The sequence below is a fragment of the Bufo gargarizans genome, chromosome 6 (genome assembly GCF_014858855.1).
Source record: "Bufo gargarizans isolate SCDJY-AF-19 chromosome 6, ASM1485885v1, whole genome shotgun sequence".
Taxonomy (NCBI): Eukaryota; Metazoa; Chordata; class Amphibia; order Anura; family Bufonidae; genus Bufo; species Bufo gargarizans.
The window spans coordinates 362339856-362366517 of record NC_058085.1 but is presented as its reverse complement, the minus strand read 5'-3'; the positions used below and the strand labels follow the sequence as shown (position 1 = coordinate 362366517).

Here is a 26662-nt window from a genome sequence, read left to right as displayed (position 1 = left end):
CAAGAATATAACTACTATAATACTGCCTCCTATGTACAAGAATATAACTACTATAATACTGCCTCCTATGTACAAAAATATAACTACTATAATACTGCTCCTATGTACAAGAATATAACTACTATAATGCTGCCCCTATGTACAAGAATATAACTACTATAATACTGTTCCTATGTACAATAATATAACTACTATAATACTGCTCTCATGTACAAGAATATAACTACTATAATACTGCCTCCTATGTACAAGAATATAACTACTATAATACTGCCTCCTATGTACAAGAATATAACTACTATAATACTGCCTCCTATGTACAAGAATATAACTACTATAATACTGCCTCCTATGTACAAGAATATAACTACTATAATACTGCCTCCTATGTACAAGAATATAACTACTATAATACTGCCTCCTATGTACAAGAATATAACTACTATAATACTGCCTCCTATGTACAAGAATATAACTACTATAATACTGCCTCCTATGTACAAGAATATAACTACTATAATACTGCCTCCTATGTACAAGAATATAACTACTATAATACTGCCTCCTATGTACAAGAATATAACTACTATAATACTGCCTCCTATGTACAAGAATATAACTACTATAATACTGCCTCCTATGTACAAGAATATAACTACTATAATACTGCCTCCTATGTACAAGAATATAACTACTATAATACTGCCTCCTATGTACAAGAATATAACTACTATAATACTGCCTCCTATGTACAAGACTATAACTACTATAATACTGCCTCCTATGTACAGGAATATAACTACTATAATACTGCCTCCTATGTACAAGAATATAACTACTATAATACTGCCTCCTATGTACAAGACTATAACTACTATAATACTGCCTCCTATGTACAAGAATATAACTACTATAATACTGCTCCTATGTACAAGAATATAACTACTATAATACTGTCTCCTATGTACAAGAATATAACTACTATAATACTGCCCCTATGTACAAGAATATATCTACTATAATACTGCTCCTATGTACAAGAATATAACTACTATAATACTGCCCCTATGTACAAGAATATACCGTATTTTTCGCCCCATAAGACAAAGTGGGTGAATAATGCCCCTGCGTGTTATGGGGTGAATGCTGCCATTTTTACTTTGCTAACACTGATACATTGCCGGCCGCGATGCTGCACCGTGCGATCTGCGATGTATCAGTGGGGAGGAAGGAGGAGCTGGAGGCCGGCAACTCCTGTACGAATCGCAGCGGGGCCCGTTGCAGTCACTGTGCTCTATTACACCGGGCCCCGTTCACAGCAGTATTCATATGTAAAGTGTAGGCATGGGAGCTTTCTTATAGTATTGCAATCCTCTGCAGCAGTATCGCAATCCACTATAGTACTCACTATGAAACTACCGTAACAGGCATTTTTAACTATGGATCATAAAGCATTTATGTTTTATCCACTGGGATACTGGAAATCTTCACAGTTTGTTTTGTATTTACCAGTGCTGCCCTGCACCAGGGTTTATTTAATATAATACTGCCCCCTATAGATGCGTGTATGCCTATAAATGTGTCAGAGCATTTTTGTGTGGCGGTATAGTTGTATGCGCCGTCGTGACTTCCATGATTGCAACACACAGAATTTATAATCAAATCACAATTTATTATTTTGTCATCTTTTGGCTCATATTTCCAGTATGTTTGTTGTGTGTCTATGGGGGGGCAAAGAGGTATCACGGGGGCCGGAGGGACAGAGGCAGTGTTAACGAGGTGCCCCCCATGAAGCCCTTTGCCCTCTCACAAACAGCAGATTTGCCTGAGAACAGATTGAAAGGGAGGGTCCATGTGCAGCCCCTTCACAGTCCAGGGGGGACTGATACAAAGGAGGTAAATGTGATAGACCCTGTACACTCTTCTTTATGAAGCTCCGACTTTGTACCCCCTTTCAGATAAAGACGACCTACGGGTTTCAGGTATAACAAGTGGGGGGCTACAAAGGGATAGACGTCTCTCTCCCAAGCCTGCCAAAGACATTCCTCCCTCTAGTCCCTTCTTTGGGTATGGAGAGGATCTTGGGGTTGCGCGGACTCTGTGTGGTGTCCCAAGAGGTGAAGGACAGGGAGTATCATCAATAAAGGCAGTGATTTCATCTCGGAAGAAGGAGTTGTGGATACCACTTCCCATTACTGACGGACCTCCCATCCCTCCTTGCAAGAACTGGTGCAGGCTGCTCAGACCATCATCTACTTCTCTTCGAGCTGGAAGCTGGTGGCGACCCCAAGGTTGCATGTCATAACTTCGTCGAGGGGTGGAAGGGCTTCCTCCCCGAACAGATCCAGGTCCTCCTCTTATGTCATCCGAGGAAGACCACCTGAGCAAGAGTGGTGAGGAGCGAGAAGGAAACAGGTCCATTTCATCATGGGACATCCTTCGGGAGAGAGGAACCTGAGCAGATAGAACAAAACAGTCAACCTGGGTCTCAGGAATCCACTGTGTCAGACAAGTTGGTACTGGAGAGGGTCACTCAATTCACTGGGAACAACTGGGAGACCTTCAAGCCAATTCCCTACCCTTTGGTCTCAGTAGGAACCACAGCTCTGGAGCTCAGACTGCTCTTCTGAGAAGAGAAAAACTAAGCAGACTCAATGTAGCCTTCATAGGTATAGATATATAAGTCATGTGCATGGGGAACTTATGGTTCCATACAGACCTATAGGTACTTGATGTTCTGCCATATGGCGTCCTGTGACAAACTGGATAACCTCCCAGACCCTCCACTCACCAAGACACACGATGAAGTGAACCCCAGGAGACACCCTACACCACCCAATATTATATAGTGCTGTATGTTGGTATTATTTGTAAATCAAATTGCACTATTATATGGGGATCTTTGGGATGTGGGATCTTTACTTGAGCACTATAAACATGGTATTACGTGGTCTTTGTATGGAACAACTGATGAAATGGCTTTGCTTGATGGCCAGGGCCCCAAACCCTCTGCATTGTACTGACCTGCCTTATGGAAGTACTCTCCCCTAGAAGCTATCCATGATCTGGATCTACCAATACCGTCTATGCTCATCTGCAGGTCACATTCCACAATCCTAGGAGGACCAACCTCTTTTAAAGCTTGTGCACATGGCAAAGTATACTATTATGGCTGTGTGCCGCCATATGTAGACCTGTATTATGTACTGGAAGCAATGCTTCTATTTCTGTAATGTGGCAGATATCACATGAGATTGGATTCCTTTGGAGGTACAGTGCAGAGGTTATAGATTTCTGCTGGTGCCATATTACAGATACACAATACAGTCCCCTTGGGCTCTGAAAAACAAGGCAATGTCCTGGGTATGTGGGGGATGGGTACTGCTGTTATTAGGTAGGCAGAAGTCACCTGGTGTCGGTGCACCTGTAGGTACTGGCTCCGGTCTGTGGGCAAAAGCACATGCCTCACAGGCAGAAATTTTCCATCTCGCAGATCTCCTCCCAGGTAATGTGGAGGTCTCTTTATCGCTACGCCATTGGAGTCAAAGCGAACTTCACACAGACGGCCATCTGCAAAGTCATCTCGACTGCTGTCTGTAAGATTAACAGTAATAACAAATACCACTGAAGAAAAGAGACTCACAATAGTATATCATATACTAATTGTATCATGTATTATACTCCAGAGCTGCACTCACTATTCTGCTGGTGGAATCACTGTGTACATACATTACATTACTTATCCTGTACTGATCCTGAGTTACATCCTGTATTATACTCCAGAGCTGCACTCACTATTCTGCTGGTGGAGTCACTGTGTACATACATTACTTATCCTGTACTGATCCTGAGTTACATTCTGTATTATACTCCAGAGCTGCACTCACTATTCTGCTGGTGCAGTCACTGTGTACATACATTACTTATCCTGTACTGATCCTGAGTTACATCCTGTATTATACTCCAGAGCTGCACTCACTATTCTGCTGGTGGCAGTCACTGTGTACATACATTACTTATCCTGTACTGATCCTGAGTTACATCCTGTATTATACTCCAGAGCTGCACTCACTATTCTGCTGGTGGAGTCACTGTGTACATACATTACATTACTTATCCTGTACTGATCCTGAGTTACATCCTGTATTATACTCCAGAGCTGCACTCACTATTCTGCTGGTGGAGTCACTGTGTACATACATTACTTATCCTGTACTGATCCTGAGTTACATCCTGTATTATACTCCAGAGCTGCACTCACTATTCTGCTGGTGGAGTCACTGTGTACTATACATTACATTACTTATCCTGTACTGATCCTGAGTTACATCCTGTATTATACTCCAGAGCTGCACTCACTATTCTGCTGGTGGAGTCACTGTGTACATACATTACTTATCCTGTACTGATCCTGAGTTACATCCTGTATTATACTCCAGAGCTGCACTCACTATTCTGCTGGTGGAGTCACTGTGTACATACATTACTTATCCTGTACTGATCCTGGTTACATCCTATATTATACTCCAGAGCTGCACTCACTATTCTGCTGGTGGAGTCACTGTGTACATACATTACTTATCCTGTACTGATCCTGAGTTACATCCTGTATTATACTCCAGAGCTGCACTCACTATTCTGCTGGTGGAGTCACTGTGTACATACATTACTTATCCTGTACTGATCCTGAGTTACATCCTGTATTATACTCCAGAGCTGCACTCACTATTCTGCTGGTGCAGTCACTGTGTACATACATTACTTATCCTGTACTGATCCTGAGTTACATCCTATATTATACTCCAGAGCTGCACTCACTATTCTGCTGGTGGAGTCACTGTGTACATACATTACTTATCCTGTACTGATCCTGAGTTACATCCTGTATTATACTCCAGAGCTGCACTCACTATTCTGCTGGTGGAGTCACTGTGTACATACATTACTTATCCTGTACTGATCCTGAGTTACATCCTGTATTATACTCCAGAGCTGCACTCACTATTCTGCTGGTGGCAGTCACTGTGTACATACATTACATTACTTATCCTGTACTGATCCTGAGTTACATCCTGTATTATACTCCAGAGCTGCACTCACTATTCTGCTGGTGGAGTCACTGTGTACATACATTACTTATCCTGTACTGATCCTGAGTTACATCCTGTATTATACTCCAGAGCTGCACTCACTATTCTGCTGGTGGATTAAATGTGTACATACATTACTTATCCTGTATTATACTCCAGAGCTGCACTCACTATTCTGCTGGTGCAGTCACTGTGTACATACATTACTTATCCTGTACTGATCCTGAGTTACATCCTATATTATACTCCAGAGCTGCACTCACTATTCTGCTGGTGCAGTCACTGTGTACATACATTACATTACTTATCCTGTACTGATCCTGAGTTACATCCTGTATTATACTCCAGAGCTGCACTCATTATTCTGCTGGTGGAGTCACTGTGTACATACATTACTTATCCTGTACTGATCCTGAGTTACATCCTGTATTATACTCCAGAGCTGCACTCACTATTCTGCTGGTGCAGTCACTGTGTACATACATTACTTATCCTGTACTGATCCTGAGTTACATCCTGTATTATACTCCAGAGCTGCACTCACTATTCTGCTGGTGCAGTCACTGTGTACATACATTACTTATCCTGTACTGATCCTGAGTTACATCCTATATTATACTCCAGAGCTGCACTCACTATTCTGCTGGTGGAGTCACTGTGTACATGCATTACTTATCCTGTACTGATCCTGAGTTACATCCTGTATTATACTCCAGAGCTGCACTCACTATTCTGCTGGTGCAGTCACTGTGTACATACATTACTTATCCTGTACTGATCCTGAGTTACATCCTGTATTATACTCCAGAGCTGCACTCACTATTCTGCTGGTGGAGTTGCTAACATGGGTCTTTGGTCCTGAGTGCATACAAGATTAGCATAGAGGGTTACCACCAAAGATTTTAGTCTCTGCCCACATAAATGTTATTAGGCCTTCTTGGGGGCTAAGTCACTTTTGAAGGTAAGCAGGGGCGTGGATAGGGGGGTGGGGGTCGGTGAAATGGTAGCAACTGCACCAAACCCAGGTGCCTGTGGAAATGGGGTGAATGCCCCTCTCCACATGGAAATACACCCTAAGGCTACATTCACACATCAGTATTTTTCTATAATCCGAATTTCAGTCCGTTTTTTGCGGATCCGTTGTTCCTGAAAATGTTTCCGTATGTCATCCGTTTTTTGCGGATCCGCAAAAAACGGAAACATGTATACATTCAATAATCAAATAAAGTTGTTTGGATTTCTTTGAAAAAAAATAAAAATAAAAAAATAATTGCTATGTGTTTCCAGGAACGGATTCCGCAAAAAACGGAAGACATACGGAATGACATCCGAATGTCATCCGTTTTTTGCGGATCCATTGACTTTGTATTGTACCAGGATCCGATTTTTCAGGACAAGAATAGGACATGTTTTATATTTAAACGGACATGCGGAACGGAACAACGGAAACGGACAGCACACATTGTGCTGTCCGATTTTTTCCAGGACCCATTGAAAATGAATGGGTCCAGATCTGGTCCTGATCTGTTCCTGAAAAAACGGAACAGATCAGGAAAGAAAAAACGGACGTGTGAATGGACCCTTACTGTTGCCTGTTGCAGATCTATGGACTGCAGAATTTCAAATGCAGAATGCAGGCTGTGGGTTACAACAGCCGAAGCTTTCTTACCGGTTGTTGTAACTTGATGCAGGCTGCACCGCGTCATGGCTTCCATTATAAGAAGTCCTGGCGCCCAGAGCCTTCTACCTTTTATACTGTAACAGTCACACTTCAATCAAAATAAATGTAAATTTTGAAACAAAATTAGATTAAGGATTTTTTCCCCCCATAAATGGTGCCACTCTTGGCATATGAGGCTGATCCCTAACAACTCAGTCCTAATCTCCATTTGCATTTACTATCTCTAGAGATGTTCAGTCTCACCTTCATCCCCGCTGTCAGACAGCATGGAGGCGCAGTGCTCCCAAACGGTGCGTAGGTCAGCGCGGTACCGGGCGCAGGACCAGATAAATGATGGAAGCAAAAGAGTCTGCGCCATTGAACACCATAGCACACACAGAACCATCCACGGTGGAGCGCTGTCATAACGGAGACTTACAAAACTCACCACCTGCAACAAAAGGAAACATGAACAAAAACATTTCAGCATCTCTAGAAAGATTAATACTAAAAATTCAATAAAGGCCTCTTGCACATGAACGTATTTTGATTCCGTGTCCGATCAGTTTTTTATTTGCGAACAGAAGTTACTCCGTGTGCATTCCGTTTCCGTATTTCTGTTCCGCAAAAAAAAGAACATTTCCTATTATCGTCCGCATTACGGACAAGGATAGTACTGTTCTATTAGGGTCCAGCTGTTCCGTTCTGCAAAATACGGAACGCACACGGATGTCATCAGTATTTTTTGCGGATTGCAAAATAAATACGGTTGTGTGCAAGAGGCCTAAGATGTACAATAAAAGCATAACGCAGTTCTGTCTTGTAACCTGAAGGTGTCACTGTGGTTTTCTTGTACAGCCCTTCTTTTGGCAATAATATCGTTAACACAGTCTATAAAAAAGGCAACAACTAAATTACTTAGTGTAATTGCACTTTACTGCTGGAGTCTTCGTTTCCAGGTCTGCGGTAATTGAAAAGTCTCATAAATAATTTAGTAAATACAAAGTAAAAAAGTAAACAATTAAGCTCAATATCATTCATGTACAGCCTCAAATTAAGTACATTTTTGTATAAAAGTGTCTTGCATAATTAAAAACAGAGTTCTGGAAGTTCTTAGGACTAAACATGCTTTCCGTTTTCCTACATATCTGTCCTCTATGTACAAGAATATAACTACTATAATACTGCACCATGTACACGAATATAACTACTATAATACTGCACCATGTACACGAATATAACTACTATAATACTGCTCCTATGTATAAGAATATAACTACTATAATACTGCTCCTATGTACAAGAATATAACTACCATAATACTGCTCCTATGTACAAGAATATAACTACTATAATACTGCTTCTATGTACAAGAATATAACTACTATAATACTGCCTCCTATGTATAAGAATATACTACTATAATACTGCTCCTATGTACAAGAATATAACTACCATAATACTGCTCCTATGTACAAGAATATAACTACTATAATACTGCTCTATGTACAAGAATATAACTACTATAATACTGCCTCCTATGTACAAGAATATAACTACTATAATACTGCTCCTATGTACAAGAATATAACTACTATAATACTGCTCCATATGTACAAGAATATAACTACTATAATACTGCTCCTATGTACAAGAATATAACTGCTATAATACTGCTCCTATGTACAAGAATATAACTACTATCTAAGCTCCATTCCTATGTACAAGAATATAACTACGATAATACTGCTCCTATGTACAAGAATATAACTACTATATACTGCTCCTATGTACAAGAATATAACTACTATAATACTGCTCCCTATGTACAAGAATATAACTACTATAATACTGCCTCCTATGTACAAGAATATAACTACTATAATACTGCCTCCTATGTACAAGAATATAACTACTATAATACTGCATCCTATGTACAGAATATAACTACTATAATACTGCTCCTATGTACAGGAATATAACTACTATAATACTGCTCCTAGAGTACAAGAATAGAACTACTATAATACTGCTCCTATGTACAAGAATATAACTACTATAATACTGCTCCTATGTACAAGAATATAACTACCATAATACTGTCCTATGTACAAGAATATAACTACTATAATACTGCTTCTATGTACAAGGAATATAACTACTATAATACTGCCTCCTATGTACAAAGAATATAACTACTCTAATACTGCTCCTATGTACAAGAATATAACTACTATAATACTGCTCCTATGTACAAGAATATAACTGACTATAATACTGCTCCTATGTACAAGAATATAACTGCTATAATACTGCTCCTATGTAACAAGAATATAACTACTATAATACTTGCCTCCTATGTACAGAATATACTACTATAATACTGCTCCTATGTACAAGAATATAGACTACTATAATACTGCCTCCCTATGTACAAGAATATAACTACTATAATATGCCTCCTATGTACAGAATCAACTACTATAATACTGCCTCCTATGTACAAGAATATACCTACTAATACCGACTGCTCCTATGTACAAGCATACAACTATAGAATACTATAATACTGCTCCTATGTACATGACTATAACTACTATAATACTGCTCCTATATACAAGCATATAACTACTATAATACTGCTCCTATGTACAAGAATATAACTACTATAATACTGCTCCTATGTACAAGAATATAACTACTATAATACTGCTCCTATGTACAAGAATATAACTACTATAATACTGCTCCTATGTACAAGAATATAACTACTATAATACTGCTCCTATGTACAAGAATATAACTACTATAATACTGCTCCTATGTACAAGAATATAACTACTATAATACTGCTCCTATGTACAAGAATATAACTACTATAATACTGCTCCTATGTACAAGAATATAACTACTATAATACTGCTCCTATGTACAAGAATATAACTACTATAATACTGCTCCTATGTACAAGAATATAACTACTATAATACTGCCTCCCTATGTACAAGAATATAACTACTATAATACTGCTCCTATGTACAAGAATATAAACTACTATAATACTGCTCCTATGTACAAGAATATAACTACTATAATACTGCTCCTATGTACAAGAATATAACTACTATAATACTGCCTCCTATGTACAAGAATATAACTACTATAATACTGCTCCTATGTACAAGAATATAACTACTATAATACTGCTCCTATGTACAAGAATATAACTACTATAATACTGCTCCTATGTACAAGAATATAACTACTATAATACTGCCTCTATGTACAAGAATATAACTACTATAATACTGCTCTATGTACAAGAATATAACTACTATAATACTGCTCCTATGTACAGGAATATAACTACTATAATACTGCCCCTATGTACACGAATATAACTACTATAATACTGCTCCTATATACAAGAATATAACTACTATAATACTGCCTCCTATGTACAAGGAATATAACTACTATAATACTGCCTCCTATGTACAGGAATATAACTACTTTCCTGATCGTCCCTTGGCAGCACATAACGAATGGGTTTAGTCCGCTAGGTACAATTAGGATAGAGACTCCTTATAAAGCAATAAACTTAATTAATTGACTGTTTATCAGGCCATATAAGGCTACACAGAACACCAGAGCCTCGTATTTTTGTATTCTCTGGGCACTAGATGGACACGGTGTTACCTTCCAGCATAACTACCCGATCCCTTCCAGGACGCATACCGGCTTGCCTGTCCCTTAACCTGATGGTGGAACGGACGCACCTCCCCTGTGTATTCCTACAGTGCTCCGATCCACAAGCCGTTGATTTTTCCGGCTACCGAAGGAACTTAGGCTACATGCACATGACCGTATGTGTTTTGCGGTGCACAAATTGCGGATCCGAAAAAAAAAACGGATGACGTCCTTTTTTTTTTTGCGGTTCCGTTTTTTTTGCGGACCCATTGTAATAATGCCTATACTTGTTCGCAAACTAGAAAAAATTAGGACATGCACAATTGTTTTGGTGGAGCTAGGAAACGGACATAATGATGCGGACAGCACTTTTTTGCGGACCCATTGAAATGAATCCTGTAAAAAGAAAAGAAAAACTAGACATAGTTTTTGTCAAAAGTGTGAACAGCCTCCCCCTGACGAAATAACCGCCGATATGTGCACAAACCGCATGTCTCCTGCGGCATCTCTTCAGTCGGGGAATATGGACTTTATTATGTGGTTTAAAAATCAACTGACCTCAAGTCAGCGGATACGAGGCCAAGACATTCTAACAGATCTCCTCCACCACAAGACCACAAGTGATTTCATCCTGACCAGGATTTCCTGTCTGAGGGTGAAGTTATATCCGATGTTTCTGTTGAGGATCCTGATAATTATTATATTTTGCATAAGGATAAAATTCCTGATCTAATTAAAGCTGTAAAACGGGCATTAGAGTCTGATACTTCTGGGAAGTCTAAATCAGATAAACTTTTTTATTTTCCTAAAACCAAGGGAAGTACGTTACCCCGTCATCCGGTCCTTACTCAATGGATCAGACAAGACTGGGATAAGCCTGACAAAGAACCCATCACAGGATCCAGGCGAAAATCCATATATAAACTGGATGAACAATTTTTTTAGAACAATGGGCCTCAGTACCTAAGGTTGAATTAGCAATTACTCACCTGTTCCTTCAGACGAGGCATCACTTATTAAAGATCCGATGGATAGGAAAATTGAGTCTTTATTAAAAAGAGATTATGCATCCACTTCGGCAGCCTTTGTGGCTGGGTTATCATCCGTACCCGTAGCCAGGGCTTTAAGAATTTGACCCGGAGGAGTTAGTGGCTGGAGAAGACATTTTAAAAAGCCTTCCAGTGATGAAAGCTGCTTCAGAATTTTTATGTGATGCTCCGCTTGATATTGCAAAATTTTCAGCCAACTCCTGGGCTCCTATTATTCGGCAAGAAGAGCGCTCTGGATGGACGAATGGCCAGGAGATACATTGTCAAAAAAAAATCACTTTTGCAATCTTCCCTTCCAGCCAACCTCGCTGTTTGGGCCCCAGTTAGATAAAATCCTTGAGTCCCTGAATGAGGGGAAGGGCTCAGTATTTCCAGATTCTAAAAAGAAAACCTCCTCGGGTCCTTCCGCTCCCAAAGAAAGAGATCGCCTAGATTCAGAAATAGGCAGCAGTTCGGACAAAGATCTTTTCGTGGCAAACACAAGAGATGTGAATATAAAAAGAAACCTAATCTGTTTGGAATCCCGCACTTTGCTATTTCACGAATTGTATATTTGTAAAACTTAATAAAAAATATTGAAAAGAAAAAAAAGAAACCTAATCAAAAGTCTGAGTTATGACGCCAACATCCATCCAAGAGTTGGCGCAAGATTGAAATAGTTTTCACGCGTTTGGTCTCTCACATCTACAGATGCCCGGGTCATTTCTACAATCAAAAATGGATATGTCCTAGAGTTGGCTTTCCTTCCTCCAGATCGATTTTGTCTAAGTGACCCCCCAAAGATCTGGTCGTCTTTTATCTTCTTCAGGATTTTATCCAGAAGGGCGCGCTAGAACCAGTGCCTCTGAAGGAACAGTTCAAAGGCGAATACTCCAAAGTGTTTCCTGTACCTATGCCAGAAGGAAAATGGAGACTGATAATTGATCTAACTTCCCTGAACAAGTTCTTAGTGAAAAAGAAGTTCAAGATGCAATCGATAAGGTCGGTCCTAATGATCCTGGAAAAAGAGGATTATATGGCGTCAATAGACTTAACAGATGCCTATCTGCATACTCCGATTCACCCCAGTCACAGAAGGTTTCTGAGCAGGGGCGGACACAGACAGCAGAGGGCCCCTGTGCAAAGACTGTGCCTGGGCCCCTCCACCCCCCATGCCAAATTCTCAGCCTAACCTATTCCCTCCTAATATTACATACAGCAATACAAAACATACAAGGTAAGGCTACTTTCACGCCGGCGGCACTACAATCCGTCCGGACACAAACCACAGCATGCAGCAGTTTATGTCCCGCTGATTCTCTGCATTTTTGCAAGATTGTGGCCGGATCTCTGCCGTACCCCATTATAGTCAATGGGGCCGGCGGGCATGCCGTCTGCATCCAGCAGTGCCGGATCCAGTGAATTCTGGCAGACTGCTCTCAGCTGGAACAGCCTGCCAGAATCACTATCGCAGATGTGAAAGTAGCCTAATACAGCACCACATACCTTGTACATCGAGTGACGTCTTCTTAGATCTTCTCTTTCCTCATCTTCTCCTTTCAGACCAGACCACCATGATGATTCCTTTCAGCCGTCTCTTCTCTCTGCAGAGTTTGACAGACAGACATCTTAGTTTCCTACTTTTCCAACATCCTCCCACCTTCTGAACACCCCACCCTGGGCCCGCTGTGCTCCCCAATACTATACTGCAGAAACAGACGAACCCCCTGAAAATACTAGTACCAGATAGTGCCCCTTCAATAACTATTGGCACACAGTGGCCTAAAAAATAACTGCGCCCAGCAAATAGTGTCCCTGACACTAATAAACATAATGTCCCCAAAAAATAATGATACAAAAAAATGCCCTGTTGTATGGCAGTAAAAAAATACCTCCTCTTAGTGTCCCTAGTAGAGCCAATGTCCCCATAGTGCCCCATAATTTTGCACCAGTATAAAATACTCCTATATATTGCCCCCATAGTTCTCCTCCCCCTGTTCCATGGGGCCTAACATAATGTGCCAGTATAAAATGCCCCTATAGAGTGCCCCAAGTAGATGCCCTGATAATGTCCCTCTCCCCCTTCCTCATAGTACCCATATAATGTATGCCAGTATAAAATGCCACTATGGTACTCACCCCTACCCTTATATTGCACATATAGTTTGTGCCAGTATAAAATGCCCCTATATAATGTCCCACAGCAGATGCCCCCATAGTGCTCCTCTCCCCCACTTCTCCATAGTGCCCCCCATGTGTGACAGTATGTAATGCCAATATATAGGGCTCTCAGTAGATGCCCTTATAGTGCTCCTCCCTCCCATGTGTGTCAGTAAATAATGCCCCCTTGTAGATGACCCCATAGTGCTCTCTCTAATCTGTGCCAGTATAATGCCCCCTAGTAGATGCCTCAATAGTGCTCCTCTCCCCCCATGTGTGCCAGTAAATAATGTCCCCTAGTAGATGCCCTCATAGTGCTCCTCTCCCCCCATGTGTGCCAGTATAATTCCCCCTAGTAGATGCCCTCATAGTGCTCCTCCCTCCCATGTGTGCCAGTAAGTAATGCCCCCAAGTAGATGCCTCCATAGTGCTCCTCTCCCCCCATGTGTGCCAGTATAATGCCCACTAGTAGATGCCTCCATAGTGCTCCTCTCCCCCCATGCGTGCCAGTAAATAATGCCCCCTAGTAGATGCCCCCATGTGTGCCAGTATAATGTCCCCTAGTAGATGCCCCCATAGTGCTCCTCTCCCCCCTTGCCCCTCACATACTTACCTCCATGACACTCTCAGTGAAGCGGTGAAGGCCTCTTCCGGCCTGTGTCCCAAGCTGTACGGCTCAGGCGGTGCGATGACGTCATCACGCCGCCTGCACCGGCCTCTGCCTAGTGCCTGCAGCCTATCAGAGGAATGGGTAAGGGAAACAGCTCTCCCCTGCCCCGCTGCAGCATCCATCTGTATCGCTGTCCTGAGGATGGCGATACAGATGAAAATAGAAATGAACGCTTCCACAATGAAAGCGCTCATCTCTCCCTGCTTTGCCACGGAACCTCTCACGGGCCCCCTACTGCACTGGGCTCCTGTGCAGTCATGGACCTTTACATCCGGGGGAATGGAGCCTAAATCCGACAGGATTTAACAACATTCTGTCTCGCTGGGAAAAGCCTTGGTTGGATGCCATGGCAACAGAAGAGAATACGAAGCTCAGTCAGTTCTGCTCCATTCATCGGTCCAGCCAGGCAATGGCAATGGACTATCTCTCAGTCAGCTGGGCGGAGGGCCTAATCGATGTATTTCCTCCAATCCCTCTCATACCAAAAGTCCTCAAGAAGATACGAGAAGATCTGGCCTCGGAGGTCATGGTTCTCTCTAGCCCTATGCCTTTCCAAAGGAAGGGTTTGGAAGATACCTCTCCGCCCGGATTTACTTCTCCAGAAAGGTATTTTTCACCACAATCCCAACAGTCTACAACTGGCGGCCTGGAGGCTGAGCTGCAGTCCTCAACGACATTACGTTTTTCTATAGAATTAGTCAATACCATGGTTGCTGCTCGTAAACCTTCTACTGTAAAAATATATTACAGAATCTGGAAAACCTTTAGAGATTGGTGCCGTAGAAGCTCGGCTATGCCTGAAGATTTTAAGTCGGTCTTACACTTCCTTCAAGAAGGGTTTACAAAAGGTTTGAGAACAAATATCTTAAAAGTACACTTTACAGCTATTAATACCCAATTACAGAGGAAATTCTCAAATAATCAAATAGTACGTACTTTCTTTAAAGCCTTAGGGACCTAAGACCCCCTGTTACTTCTCCCGTTCCTTCCTTGGACTTGTGTCACGGAAGGTGTACAGGAAACAAGACAACACAAAATGAATATACGACTCACTGGATCCAAAACTAAGGAACAAAAAGGGAGACCCCTGCATCAGACCTGGCACTCTCCCTGACTGCTCAGCCTATGCGAAAATCCCAATGGTAGATGATCGCATATCCTCGTACCTCGACTGTATAACTCCTGAACACCCTATAATAGTGAGGGGACACGACCACCGGCTCCCTACACTAGATACTGGAGGGAGTCAGGGTCACCTGGGATCCAGCAAACAGAAAATCACAAATGAATGCACAACACTTATCTTGTAGAAGACTGGGAAGTAGGATCAGCATGCACACACACTCCAGGAAGAACTATAAACCGCACACTGATGCACTATGGGGCGGAATTTAAAGGGAAGCAATCAGTACAACTACATGACAGCTGAGAGAGGCTAACGAGATGAGGAACTGAAAGCAGAACAAAGGAAGCTCAAGGAGGATGTTCTGAAAGGCATCTGTCAGAGCTTCTCAGATGTCTGGTGGTGACAACTTGTCTGTTGTGCTCTCATCTATGTTAAAAGATCCATTCGAACCAATCGAATCCTCCCCGCTAAAATATGGGTTTATGAAGGCTCTGTTCCTAGTTGCAATTACATCAGCCAGACGTGTTAGTGAATTGCAAGCCCTTTCATGCAAAGAGCCATATTTCTGGGTGATTGCATAATCCTACGAACTATGCCAGGGTTTCTCCGGAAAATTCCATCTGTGGTTAACATTAACCAAGAAATCTCTCTTCCAGTTCTTCATTCGAATCCTCTGGATCCAGTCAATTGGCACTTTTTGGACGTGAAATAAGCATTGCTGGCTTATCTCCAAGCTACCTCCGAATTTAGGAAGTCGGAATGGTCTATTTTTACAAATTCAAGGGCCAAACAAAGGAAATAGAGCTAGCAAAGCAACACTAGCTAGATGGATCAAGCGTTTCAATTGAAGTAGCTTGCTCTGCATCTAAGCTGGTTTGCCCAATATCTCTAAAAGCGCCCTCTACAAGATCCACAGCTTCCTCCTGGGCAGAGTTGGCACAAGTTTCACTGGATCAAATATGTAGAGCAGCCACATGGTCTCCCATTTCCACAACCAGGAGGCACTACAGACTAGACATCTTGGCAGCTGAAGGGTCGACATTTGGCAAAAGAGTGCTCCAAGTTGCGGCCAGTGCTCCCTCCCAATGAGTACTGCTCATCAGGTCCCAAGGATGGTCAGGAAAAATCAAATTTACTCACCGAAATTTTTGTTTCCTGGAAGGCAGCACAGCTTACCCTCCCTTATTAATAAAATTATTGCTGCATACAAATACGAGGCTCTGGTGTTCTGTGTAGCCTTATATGGGCTGTTCAATAGTCAAATAATCAAAGGGGTTCTGCACTTTGTTTAAACTGATGATCTATCCTCTGGATAGATGATCAGCATCTGATCGACGGGGGGCCGACACCCGGGACCCCCGCCGATCAGCTGCTTGAGAAGGCAGCGGCGCTCCAGCAGCGCCGCGGCCTTCTCACTGTTTACCGCCGGCTCAGTGACGTCACGACTAGTATCAACTAGCGTGGGCGGGGCTAAGCTCTGTTTACTTGAATGCACTCCTATGTACAAGAATATAACTACTATAATACTGCTCCTATGTGCAAGGATATAACTACTATAATACTGCTCCTATGTATAAGGATATAACTACTATAATACTTCCTCCTATGTACAAGAATATAACTACTATAATACTGCTCCTATGTGCAAGGAATAACTACTATAATACTGCTCCTATGTATAAGGATATAACTACTATAATACTGTTCCTATGTACAAGAATATAACTACTATAATACTGCCCCCTATGTACAAGAATATAACTATGATAATACTGCTCCTATGTACAATAATATAACTACTATAATACTGCCTGCTATGTACAAGAATATAACTACTATAATACTGCTCCTATGTACAAGAATATAACTGCTATAATACTGCTCCTATGTACAAGAATATAACTACTATAATACTGCCTCCTATGTACAAGAATATATCTACTATAATACTGCTCCTATGTATAAGAATATAACTACTATAATACTGCCTCCTATGTACAAGGATATAACTACTATAATACTGCTCCTATGTACAAGAATATAACTACTATAATACTGATCCTATGTACAAGAATATAACTACTATAATACTGCTCCTATGTACAAGAATATAACTACTATAATACTGCTCCTATGTACAAGAATATAACTACTATAATACTGCCTCCTATGTACAAGAATATAACTACTATAATACTGCTCCTATGTACAAGGATATAACTACTATAATACTGCTCCTATGTACAAGAATATAACTACTATAATACTGCCCCCTATGTACAAGAATATAACTACGATAATACTGCCCCCTATGTACAAGAATATAACTACTATAATACTACCTCCTATATACAAGAATATAACTACTATAATACTGACTCCTATGTACAAGAATATAACTACTATAATACTGCTCCTATGTACAAGAATATAACTACTATAATACTGCCTCCTATATACAAGAATATAACTACTATAATACTGCCTCCTATGTACAAGAATATAACTACTATAATACTGCCTCCTATATACAAGAATATAACTACTATAATACTGCCTCCTATGTACAAGAATATAACTACTATAATACTGCCTCCTATATACAAGAATATAACTACTATAATACTGCTCCCATGTACAAGAATATAACTACTATAATACTGCTCCTATGTACAAGGATATAACTACTATAATACTGCTCCTATGTACAAGAATATAACTACTATAATACTGCCTCCTATGTACAAGAATATAACTACTATAATACTGCTCCTATTTACAAGACTATAACTACTATAATACTGCCTCCTATGTACAAGAATATAACTACTATAATACTGTCTCCTATGTACAAGACTATAACTACTATAATACTGCCCCCTGTGTAGAAGTTCATACACGATGTGAACATTCTATTCTTTTACTGTAATCATGTAGACATTTCTCCAGGAGAATAGCTTTGAATAGGGGAAGCAAGTTACACAGGATTTTACCTAAAGTGCCTTTCCTCTGGTTCGCAGCGCTGCAGGCGCCCGTTATATGAGCTGTGCTGGCGTCATTTGTGGCGCTAAGTACCCGCTGCACCTGGATACAACAATGTCTATTTCTGATGCATCGGTGGATTTACGTGATGGTTTACCATAGTGATCAATGGTCTCTATGGCAACTGACATTATAAATCCATTTGGCCGGTTGTTGACAGAAATATTTCGCAGCCACAATGTAAAATATATTCAGGACATTGCTTCATATGTGCCGTGCATAACAGACTTCCCTATGTCAACTCTTCCTGCAACGTCCTGCTGTGCCCGAGCTAGATGCCAGGGTTTAGGGCTCATGCACATGACCGTCTGCAAAAAACATATCCGCAAAAAATACGCGTGCATTCCTTATTTTGTGGAACGGAACAGCTGGCCACTGAACAGTCCTATCCTTGTCCGTGATGCGGACATTAATAGGACATGTTCTATATTTTTGCGGAACAGACATACGGAAATGGAATGCACACGGAACAACTTCAGTTTTTTTTGCGGACCTATTGAAATGAATGGTTCCGCATTCAGTCCACAAAAAAAAACATGAAAAAACACAGAAAGAAAATACGTTCATGTGCATGAGCCCTTTTAGTGGAACTGAGTGGACCACAGTGGGATTCTATAGACTTAGGCGTCATCCACACAAACGTATTTTGTTTCCGTGTCTGTTCTACTTTTTTTTTTGCGGATAGGATGTGGACCCATTCATTTCAATTGGTTTGCAAAAAATACGGACAGCACAATGTGTGCTATCTGCATCCGTATGTCCGTAGCGCCGCAAAACAGATAGAACGTGTCCTATTCTTGTCCTTTTTGTGGACAAGGATAAGCATTGTTACAATGGATTCACAAAAAAACTGATGCAATACGGATGCCATTCGCAGTTCATATATAGTTTTTTGCGGATCAGTATTTTACGGACCGCAAAACGCATACGGCCATGTGAATGTAGCCTTAACCAGACATTTTTTTACTTTTAGGTTGCCCACCAGACCTCCTGCAACCTGCCTATCCTCTGCTGTGGACAACCCCCTTACTGCAAACCATGGAAGATAATAAAAACCCATCTTCCCACCAGACTGCAGGGCATATTGCCTCTCCTGGCCCCTCCAGATGCCAGGGAATAAACCCCTCCCCACCCTATAGAAAGATGTTTCCTACTCCACCAGACACCAGGGAATGTTACCTAAATCCGCCACCCACTACACACCATGCACCTATACACTGCCCCCATCAAAGCCCCAGAGTGTATTACCATCGCTTTTCCCACTAGACACCAGGGAATATGACCTAAACTTCTTGCTTACTCTACAATGGTGAACACTACTTAATCTCCTTCCAATCAGACCCAAGAAAATATTAGAACTTTGTTCCCACAGGACACCAGGGAACATTAGCAAACCCCCATTCACACTGCAAACCAAAGAATAGTACCCCCCCCCCACCCAGAAACCTGTTAGTGTTACCAACCCTTCATCCTCAATAGATACAAAGGGATATGTTATGAAAATTCCCCCTTTTCCACAGAACACCAAGTAACATCTAACGTTGCCATTACACACTTAAATAATATTACCAAACCCTTTTCTTATCGACCTTTATAATTGTACTACCCCGAATGCCTGCCCTCCAGACACTAAGTATTGCATTAAACACAGACCACCAGGGACAATATGAATATTATCCCCACACATTAGGGATGCCAGTTCTCTTCCCCTACCGGGCCCTTGGGGAATTTTACTATGCCTACCCCTTTGCCCACCAGGCACTAAACAATATAATGAACAATGCATACACCACTGACCACCAGGAACAATGTTATCCCCATAGAATAGCGATACTACTGTAATTCTTCTTTTATCTCCTTTCCCTCCAGACCTTCGGGAATATTACCACCCTACCAACCTACCCATCAGATGTTACGTAAAGCAAATATTCAATGCACCACTGACCAGCAGGGACAAGGTGAATATTATTCCCACAGATTAGGGATACCAATCCCTTTTCTTTTTTCCTTCCCACACCAGACCCTTGGGAATATTACTACTCCTACCCACCAGACATAAAGCTATATAGCAAACACTGAATGCACCACTGACCACCAGGGACAATGTGAGTATTGTCCCCACAGATGAGTGAAACCAGTCTCCTCTTTTATTCCCTTTCCTACAACACCCTTAGGAATATTACCTTCCCCACCCTCCTGCTCATCCAGACACACATTGAAAGCACCACTGACTACCAGGGACAATGTGACTATTATTCCCACCGATTAGGGACACAAATCCACTCTTTTATCTCTTTTCCACCAGACAGAGGTGGTGATATTCCCAAGAGTCTGGTGGAGAAGAGATAAAAGAGTGGATTTGTGTCCCTAATCGGTGGGAATAATAGTCACATTGTCCCTGGTAGTCAGTGGTGCTTTCAATGTGTGTCTGGTGAGCAGGAGGGTGGGGGTGGTAATATTCCCTTGGGTGGTAACATTGCCTTGGGAATATTACCACCTCTACCCACCTGTCCACAGTATAGTAACCGCTGAAGGCACCACTGACCTCCAGGGACGATGTGACTATACAGCCTTGTGATTGATACTGCTGCCTCTGTCATGTCTTTACATCTGCTTTAGGGTAAGGTGACTTAAAGGGCTTGTTTGATCAAGACAATATATACATCTACTCGGGTATAAATATATCCTGAAGGGGGTCTGTCCCTCGTGCAGAGGGTCTTCCTCTCAGGCTTAGCCTTTTTTAATATCTAGAACCTATAGTGACGGTACACGGAGCTTCCAGGCAACTACCGCAATGTAAAGCCGCTTGTCATGATTAGAGGGCAGGTTACATTTTGGGGGGCTCTTTCATCCTGTGTGTTGTTTTCGTTTGGCGTGCGTCTATTTTGAGCCCCCCTCCTTCCTGGCAATCAATGACTGTGCCGCCTGCAGGATTGCTTCCATCCATTACTATAAGGAGATTTACACCAGGAAATCAATGAACATTGTTCGCTCAATGAGGCACAAGACATAAAATCTGCTGACAAACACGGATGAGGAATAACAGGATCCCGCCGCAGGAAAACGTGACATTTATGGCTAAAAGGGGTTTTATAGGGGTTGGAAACCCATCTCCACCCAATCAGGCAGTTCTGGGTTAATAACGGCGATAGCTGGATTCTGTGCGATTTTGGGGTCGCGGCCGCGGCACACGTAAGAGTCATTTCTATGCTACCAGGGGCGAAAAAAGCTTTTCCTATTATAGTGGGGGTGTCATGTGACTGGTTTTGGCGCAACAAAAAAAAAACAGATGCAATACAGATGCCGCATGGACGTCATCCGTATTTTTTGCGGATCGCGAAACGCATATGGTCGTGTGAATGTAGCCTAATAGACATATATCAAACGTGAAGGACCTTGTGAGGGGTTCCGCTTAAAGGGATTTTGGTAAATAAAGCTGAATGATTAGACAATAAAAATCCCTTCATTTTCTAATATTCCTTATCACTTGCATGATCTCTGCTTGCTGTGAGTGAATGGAAACAGTGTTTACATTCAAAGACTCAAGACCTCACAGCTGAGAAACACATCAGCCGCACCAATCTCTTGCTACAATGTATCAGTGCAGGTCACAGAACTGGATACAATTGTAGCAGAGTCCTTCAGCCTCTGCAAGGGAAAAGGTTTTTAATTCACTGACAGCAAGCGGAGATCTTAAAAAAATGGATATACTTATCCAGGTACAGTGTAGTACATTTGTGGACCTGATACTGCGGCTTTACTTCCAATGTCCAGACCTAAATCTGTATTCCATTCCGCCGCAGTAATAATCTGGCGTCGCGCTAACCTCGTGGTCGCATGTCAGGCTCAAGGCCGCTCATCCTGGATCAATCCTGCTACTCCCCAGCTGTGATTATACTACAACTCCCAGGAGGGTCTTTCAGGTCAAATATCTGGACTCCTCCGTCTGTAATGAAAGCGCCGACACTTAATAACTGAAGGGTTACAAGCACGCGGCACACGTGGGGTTAACGCTTCACAGCCGCAGCTGCCTCCAAACTGCTCATTAAGTGAAACAGATCATTACGTTAATTGTTAAAATAATTAACGTGACTGCGAGAAAGAACAGAGACATGAACCAGGGAGGCATCCAGGGAAGACTGGCAGGACAGGAGGTATCTTCCGGGAAGAGAGGGCGCAGGTGTGAAGAGGTAAAGATAGAGAAAATGATAGGGGTGGTGGCGGGGAGGGACAGGTGCATGGGTGCTGCTCCAAAACAACGATGAGAGTATATTCACACGTGCAGGTTTTGATCACGTTTTGTTCCGCGTTCCCTGTACAATCCCATTGGTGATGACCTTTGAGGGCCATTATTTGAATCTAAATAGCTTCGAAATTGGTGATCCAAATTCTGGTTACCAGCTGCCACCACTAGAGGGAGCTAACTGCATGCCGTCCATACATGACTCACCAGAATAGGCTCCCTCTAGTGGCTGCTGGAATTAAAGCACTTTAATATTTAGAAGGGTTTTCCAGGAGTAAAATATTGATCCGGAAGGGTCATCAATATCTGATTGTGGCGGTCCGATTCCCAGCACCCCCACCGATCAGCTGTTTGTAGAGGCTGTGGCGCCTATTAAGTGCTGTGGACTCTTCCTAGGCCAGTGATATCACACGTGTGAAGGGGCCTGGGCTGCAATACCAAGCAAAGCCGCTGTGTGGAGGCTGTGGCACTCTTCGACCACTTCAAACAGCTGGTGGGCGTAGGGTGCAAGGAGTCGGACCCCCTGCGGATCGGATATTGATGGCCTATCTTGAGGAGAGCTCATCAATATGGTACTCCTAGAAATCTCTTTTAATTGTATGGATCTATACAGCTCCAGTTCTATTGAATAATAGATCTACGTGCAGGGGGCGCCCTCTAGTGGTGGCTACAGGCAGAGAGAACTCTATCGTTTATCTTTACAGCACTCTATCTCATCACATTACTGGCTCCCTCTGGGGCAAATCTTTATGACTGCGACCCTACAGCTTAGTGCTGGATCCATTTAAAAAAAAATAGGCATTCCCGCTATTTTTCCGCTCCACACACGGGCAGTTCACTATGGAATCTATTTTTAAGGCATAAATGAGGCACCCTTGTCCCAAAGGTTTCCTCAGCCGCCTCCTACACCTCGTCCCGGCCCAGGACCCTGCGAATTAACCCCATATACTGGCCCTCATCTCCCAGAGTGATGCAAGACAATTAAAACGAGAAGTGTCAATTAAGAGAGATAGATTTGGATGGCGAATTATTGGAACGGGTGCGAGCTGGAAGCTCATTACTGGAGCGACGGTGCCAAGAGGCGCACACGAGAGCGAAGCCGTGAGTGGGAAGAACATGGAAGCAGATTGTGTAAGAGAAGTGAGTAGGTGTTTAGAGGAAAAATACCAGTGAGAAGGTAGAGGCAGGAGGTTAGCTCAAGCTGGACAGGGGCGTCGCTATAGGGGCACAGACGTCGCCATCGCCGCCTGGTCCTGCCACCCGAGGAGCCCAAAGGTTCCTCCTTGGGACTTTTCAGGATGGAAATGAGACGTCTTCACAAGACTGTCTGAAGGGCACTAAGGGGCATCATCGCAGTCTAGTGGGCATCACTATTGGGAGGTGGCACTAATGGGACATCCTTACTGTGTGAGGTGGCACAAGGGATTGGGTGGGATTAGAGGTATAGCTACACGTCACTGGTCTTTGCGCCTCGGACCCTCACCCGACAGGAAACCCAAGTACTTGAGTACCCCTGATATAGAGTATATCCACAAACACTGACACATTGCAACAATAGTTACCTACAATAAATTACTTGGCCGACTTATTACCTTCTGACGCTTTCTTTCCAATTCGCTAGAACACATTGTGTCAATTCATTTACAAAAACAATGGAAATGTGCAACATCCTGTACGATAACGGTTCACACCTACACATCTACACCTAGCAAGAACACCGCAAAAACCTCCTGATCTACTCACCAAGCATGTCCAAAGGGCTCCATTCACCCAACAGAGGCCAAAAGAGTGTTCTTTTGGCCTCCATCAGACCACATCCTTTTTTTTGGGTATGGAATTGCATAGTAGACTACACTGTTCCATATACTGGTATATTATATGTGGTATACACATTTTTTACAGTGGAAGCCTATGGACAACACCATGATGTGTTGGATCAGGATCAGGGAAGAAATTCTATTGCATGGAAGAAAAACAAGACTGGTGAAATATAAAAAACATTAGACCCAATGCCCCCATCTCACCAATATGGGTAGCCCAGTCAGTGCATCATACAGCAGCACAATGCCACCAACCAGTCCGGTGACCTGCGCTGCCGTCCTTGGTGATTCTGACCCATCCAATGATGAGCGTCTCTTTCCCTGAGCGTCCTGTACTACGATGGCTGGTACTTCCAGCATCCCTTCTGCCCCACCTTCCCCCGTCCCTCCTCTGTTCCCAGATGCAGGACAGCAGCAAGCGTGGTATATAGTCACTCCTAAACATCCAAGACCCGTGCCCACCCCACCTAACAATAGTAGCTGGAAGCACAGCCCGAAGCCCAATCCAATGCGACTAGCCAGGAAGTGGCAACCACGCGTGTAGAACCTGCGGGCATTGTCATGCCACCCAATGGATGGCAAGGTAGACAGCACAAAAGAAGCTGCCCAGATTCCGAGAGCCCCCTGCAAGGCCTGTCTTCGTGCACCACCCAACCTGTAACTAACAGGCCAGCGCACCATCCACATCCGATGATATGAGAGGCAGGCCACAGTCAAGCATGTGGACAGTGCAAGCGTGTAATACGTGGACACAAACACCTTGCACAAACCCTCATTCCACTCATAACCAGGAGAATGTCTTCTTCTCAGCTGCACCACAGAAAACAGTGATAGGGGTACAGCAGCCATGAGTAGGTGTGTTCCTGCCAGCAAACAAAGGAGCAGTTCCAGAGGGCGAGGGCGCTGCCCGCTCCCACCTCGGCTGGCTAAACTCAAGATGCTCCATGCATTGGCAAGTAACGAGAGGGCACCACATGCCAGCCATGAGACAGAGTTGTTTTGATATAGCTCATCGGCCTCATCCTGATCAGGAGTCCGTGGCATTTTTTGGGCAAAATTTCTGATATTACGTCAATTCCTTCTTGAATTTTTGTTCTTGGTTGCTCTTAGTTTTTGTTTTACCTTCTTGATTTTTTTGGTAGACTGAAGTCTCAAGTTCCCAAATCTACTCCTTGTTCTTCTCTTTGCCACCTAAAATTGGACCACTTTTTGAAAATTCTCAAACCTCAATCTAAAATATTTTTAACCAGCCAAATGACTCTCTTAGTAGCCAAGTCTGTTACCACCCTTTGTCTTGGTTTTCCTCATGTCTCCAATAAACACCCTGTGCCTTTTTACTTTCATCAATATCTAATCTCTAGTCTTAGGCTTGCTCAGTCTTTAGGACCCCCTCCAGCCACTTACTTTGCCCAGCTGCCTATACTTTTTTGTTCCCACGGCCAACCTTGTTGCTCACCCTTCACGCTACCTACACTTTAAAAAGTCAATATAATTATTGGTTGATCTTCTTTATAAACTGCTCTCCAACCAAGTTGTCTTCTCCTCAATTTTCCCACCTGTAGCTTCCTGAACTCTTTCCTTGACCAGTTCTTACAAGCCTTTTCTACCAAGACTCTTCTCTTGGTTTCTACTTTCTTTGCCCTTGGACTCCAGACAATTTCTGCTCTTGCTTTGAATCTTTCTTCCATTCACCCAACCACCCTCTTCAGTCTCCAAGTGCCTTCAGTCCTTTAAAGGTCTCTCATGTCCTCCACTAGAGTGCCCGTGCATATATCAGTGTGTCAACCTCTTTGCAACTAGATGTCCCTGTGCTCTACCCTATGTTCGCCATCTCTTGGTTGATCAACTCTCCATCACTGGGTAGAAACAGTCAGTCTTGATCAGAAGGATTTTTTAAATTCGCTGTTTTGGTAGGTCAACTCCTTTTCCTTGCAAATCTCTCTGTGCAGTCTCTTTCAGGGAGTGAGCACCTCTTTTTTCTCCACTGATCCCTGGTAGCGTCTTGGGAATTGCACACAGTCTTGCGATAATTGCAGTCACTCTCTGTTAGAGAGCTCATACCACTTCTGATGTTTGAAGTGGAATCCCCGAAGAACTTCTCCTGAGGGAAGACAGAGAAAAATATCATGACAC

At 42.6% G+C, this 26662-nt stretch overlaps 1 protein-coding gene across 1 annotated transcript; it reads right to left on the bottom strand.

Annotated features, from left to right (window-relative positions):
- Window positions 1–1789: 1789 nt before the first annotated feature.
- GPR162 (G protein-coupled receptor 162) lies at window positions 1790–25573 on the bottom strand. The gene is made up of 4 exons (XM_044300319.1): window positions 24734–25573; window positions 7015–7201; window positions 3410–3594; window positions 1790–2454 (listed from the first exon to the last, which is right to left on the bottom strand). The coding sequence occupies exons 1-4, from the start codon at window positions 25571–25573 to the stop codon at window positions 1927–1929; spliced, it is 1740 nt and encodes a 579-aa protein (XP_044156254.1). The 3' UTR covers window positions 1790–1926.
- Between the last annotated feature and the right edge of the window lie 1089 nt (window positions 25574–26662).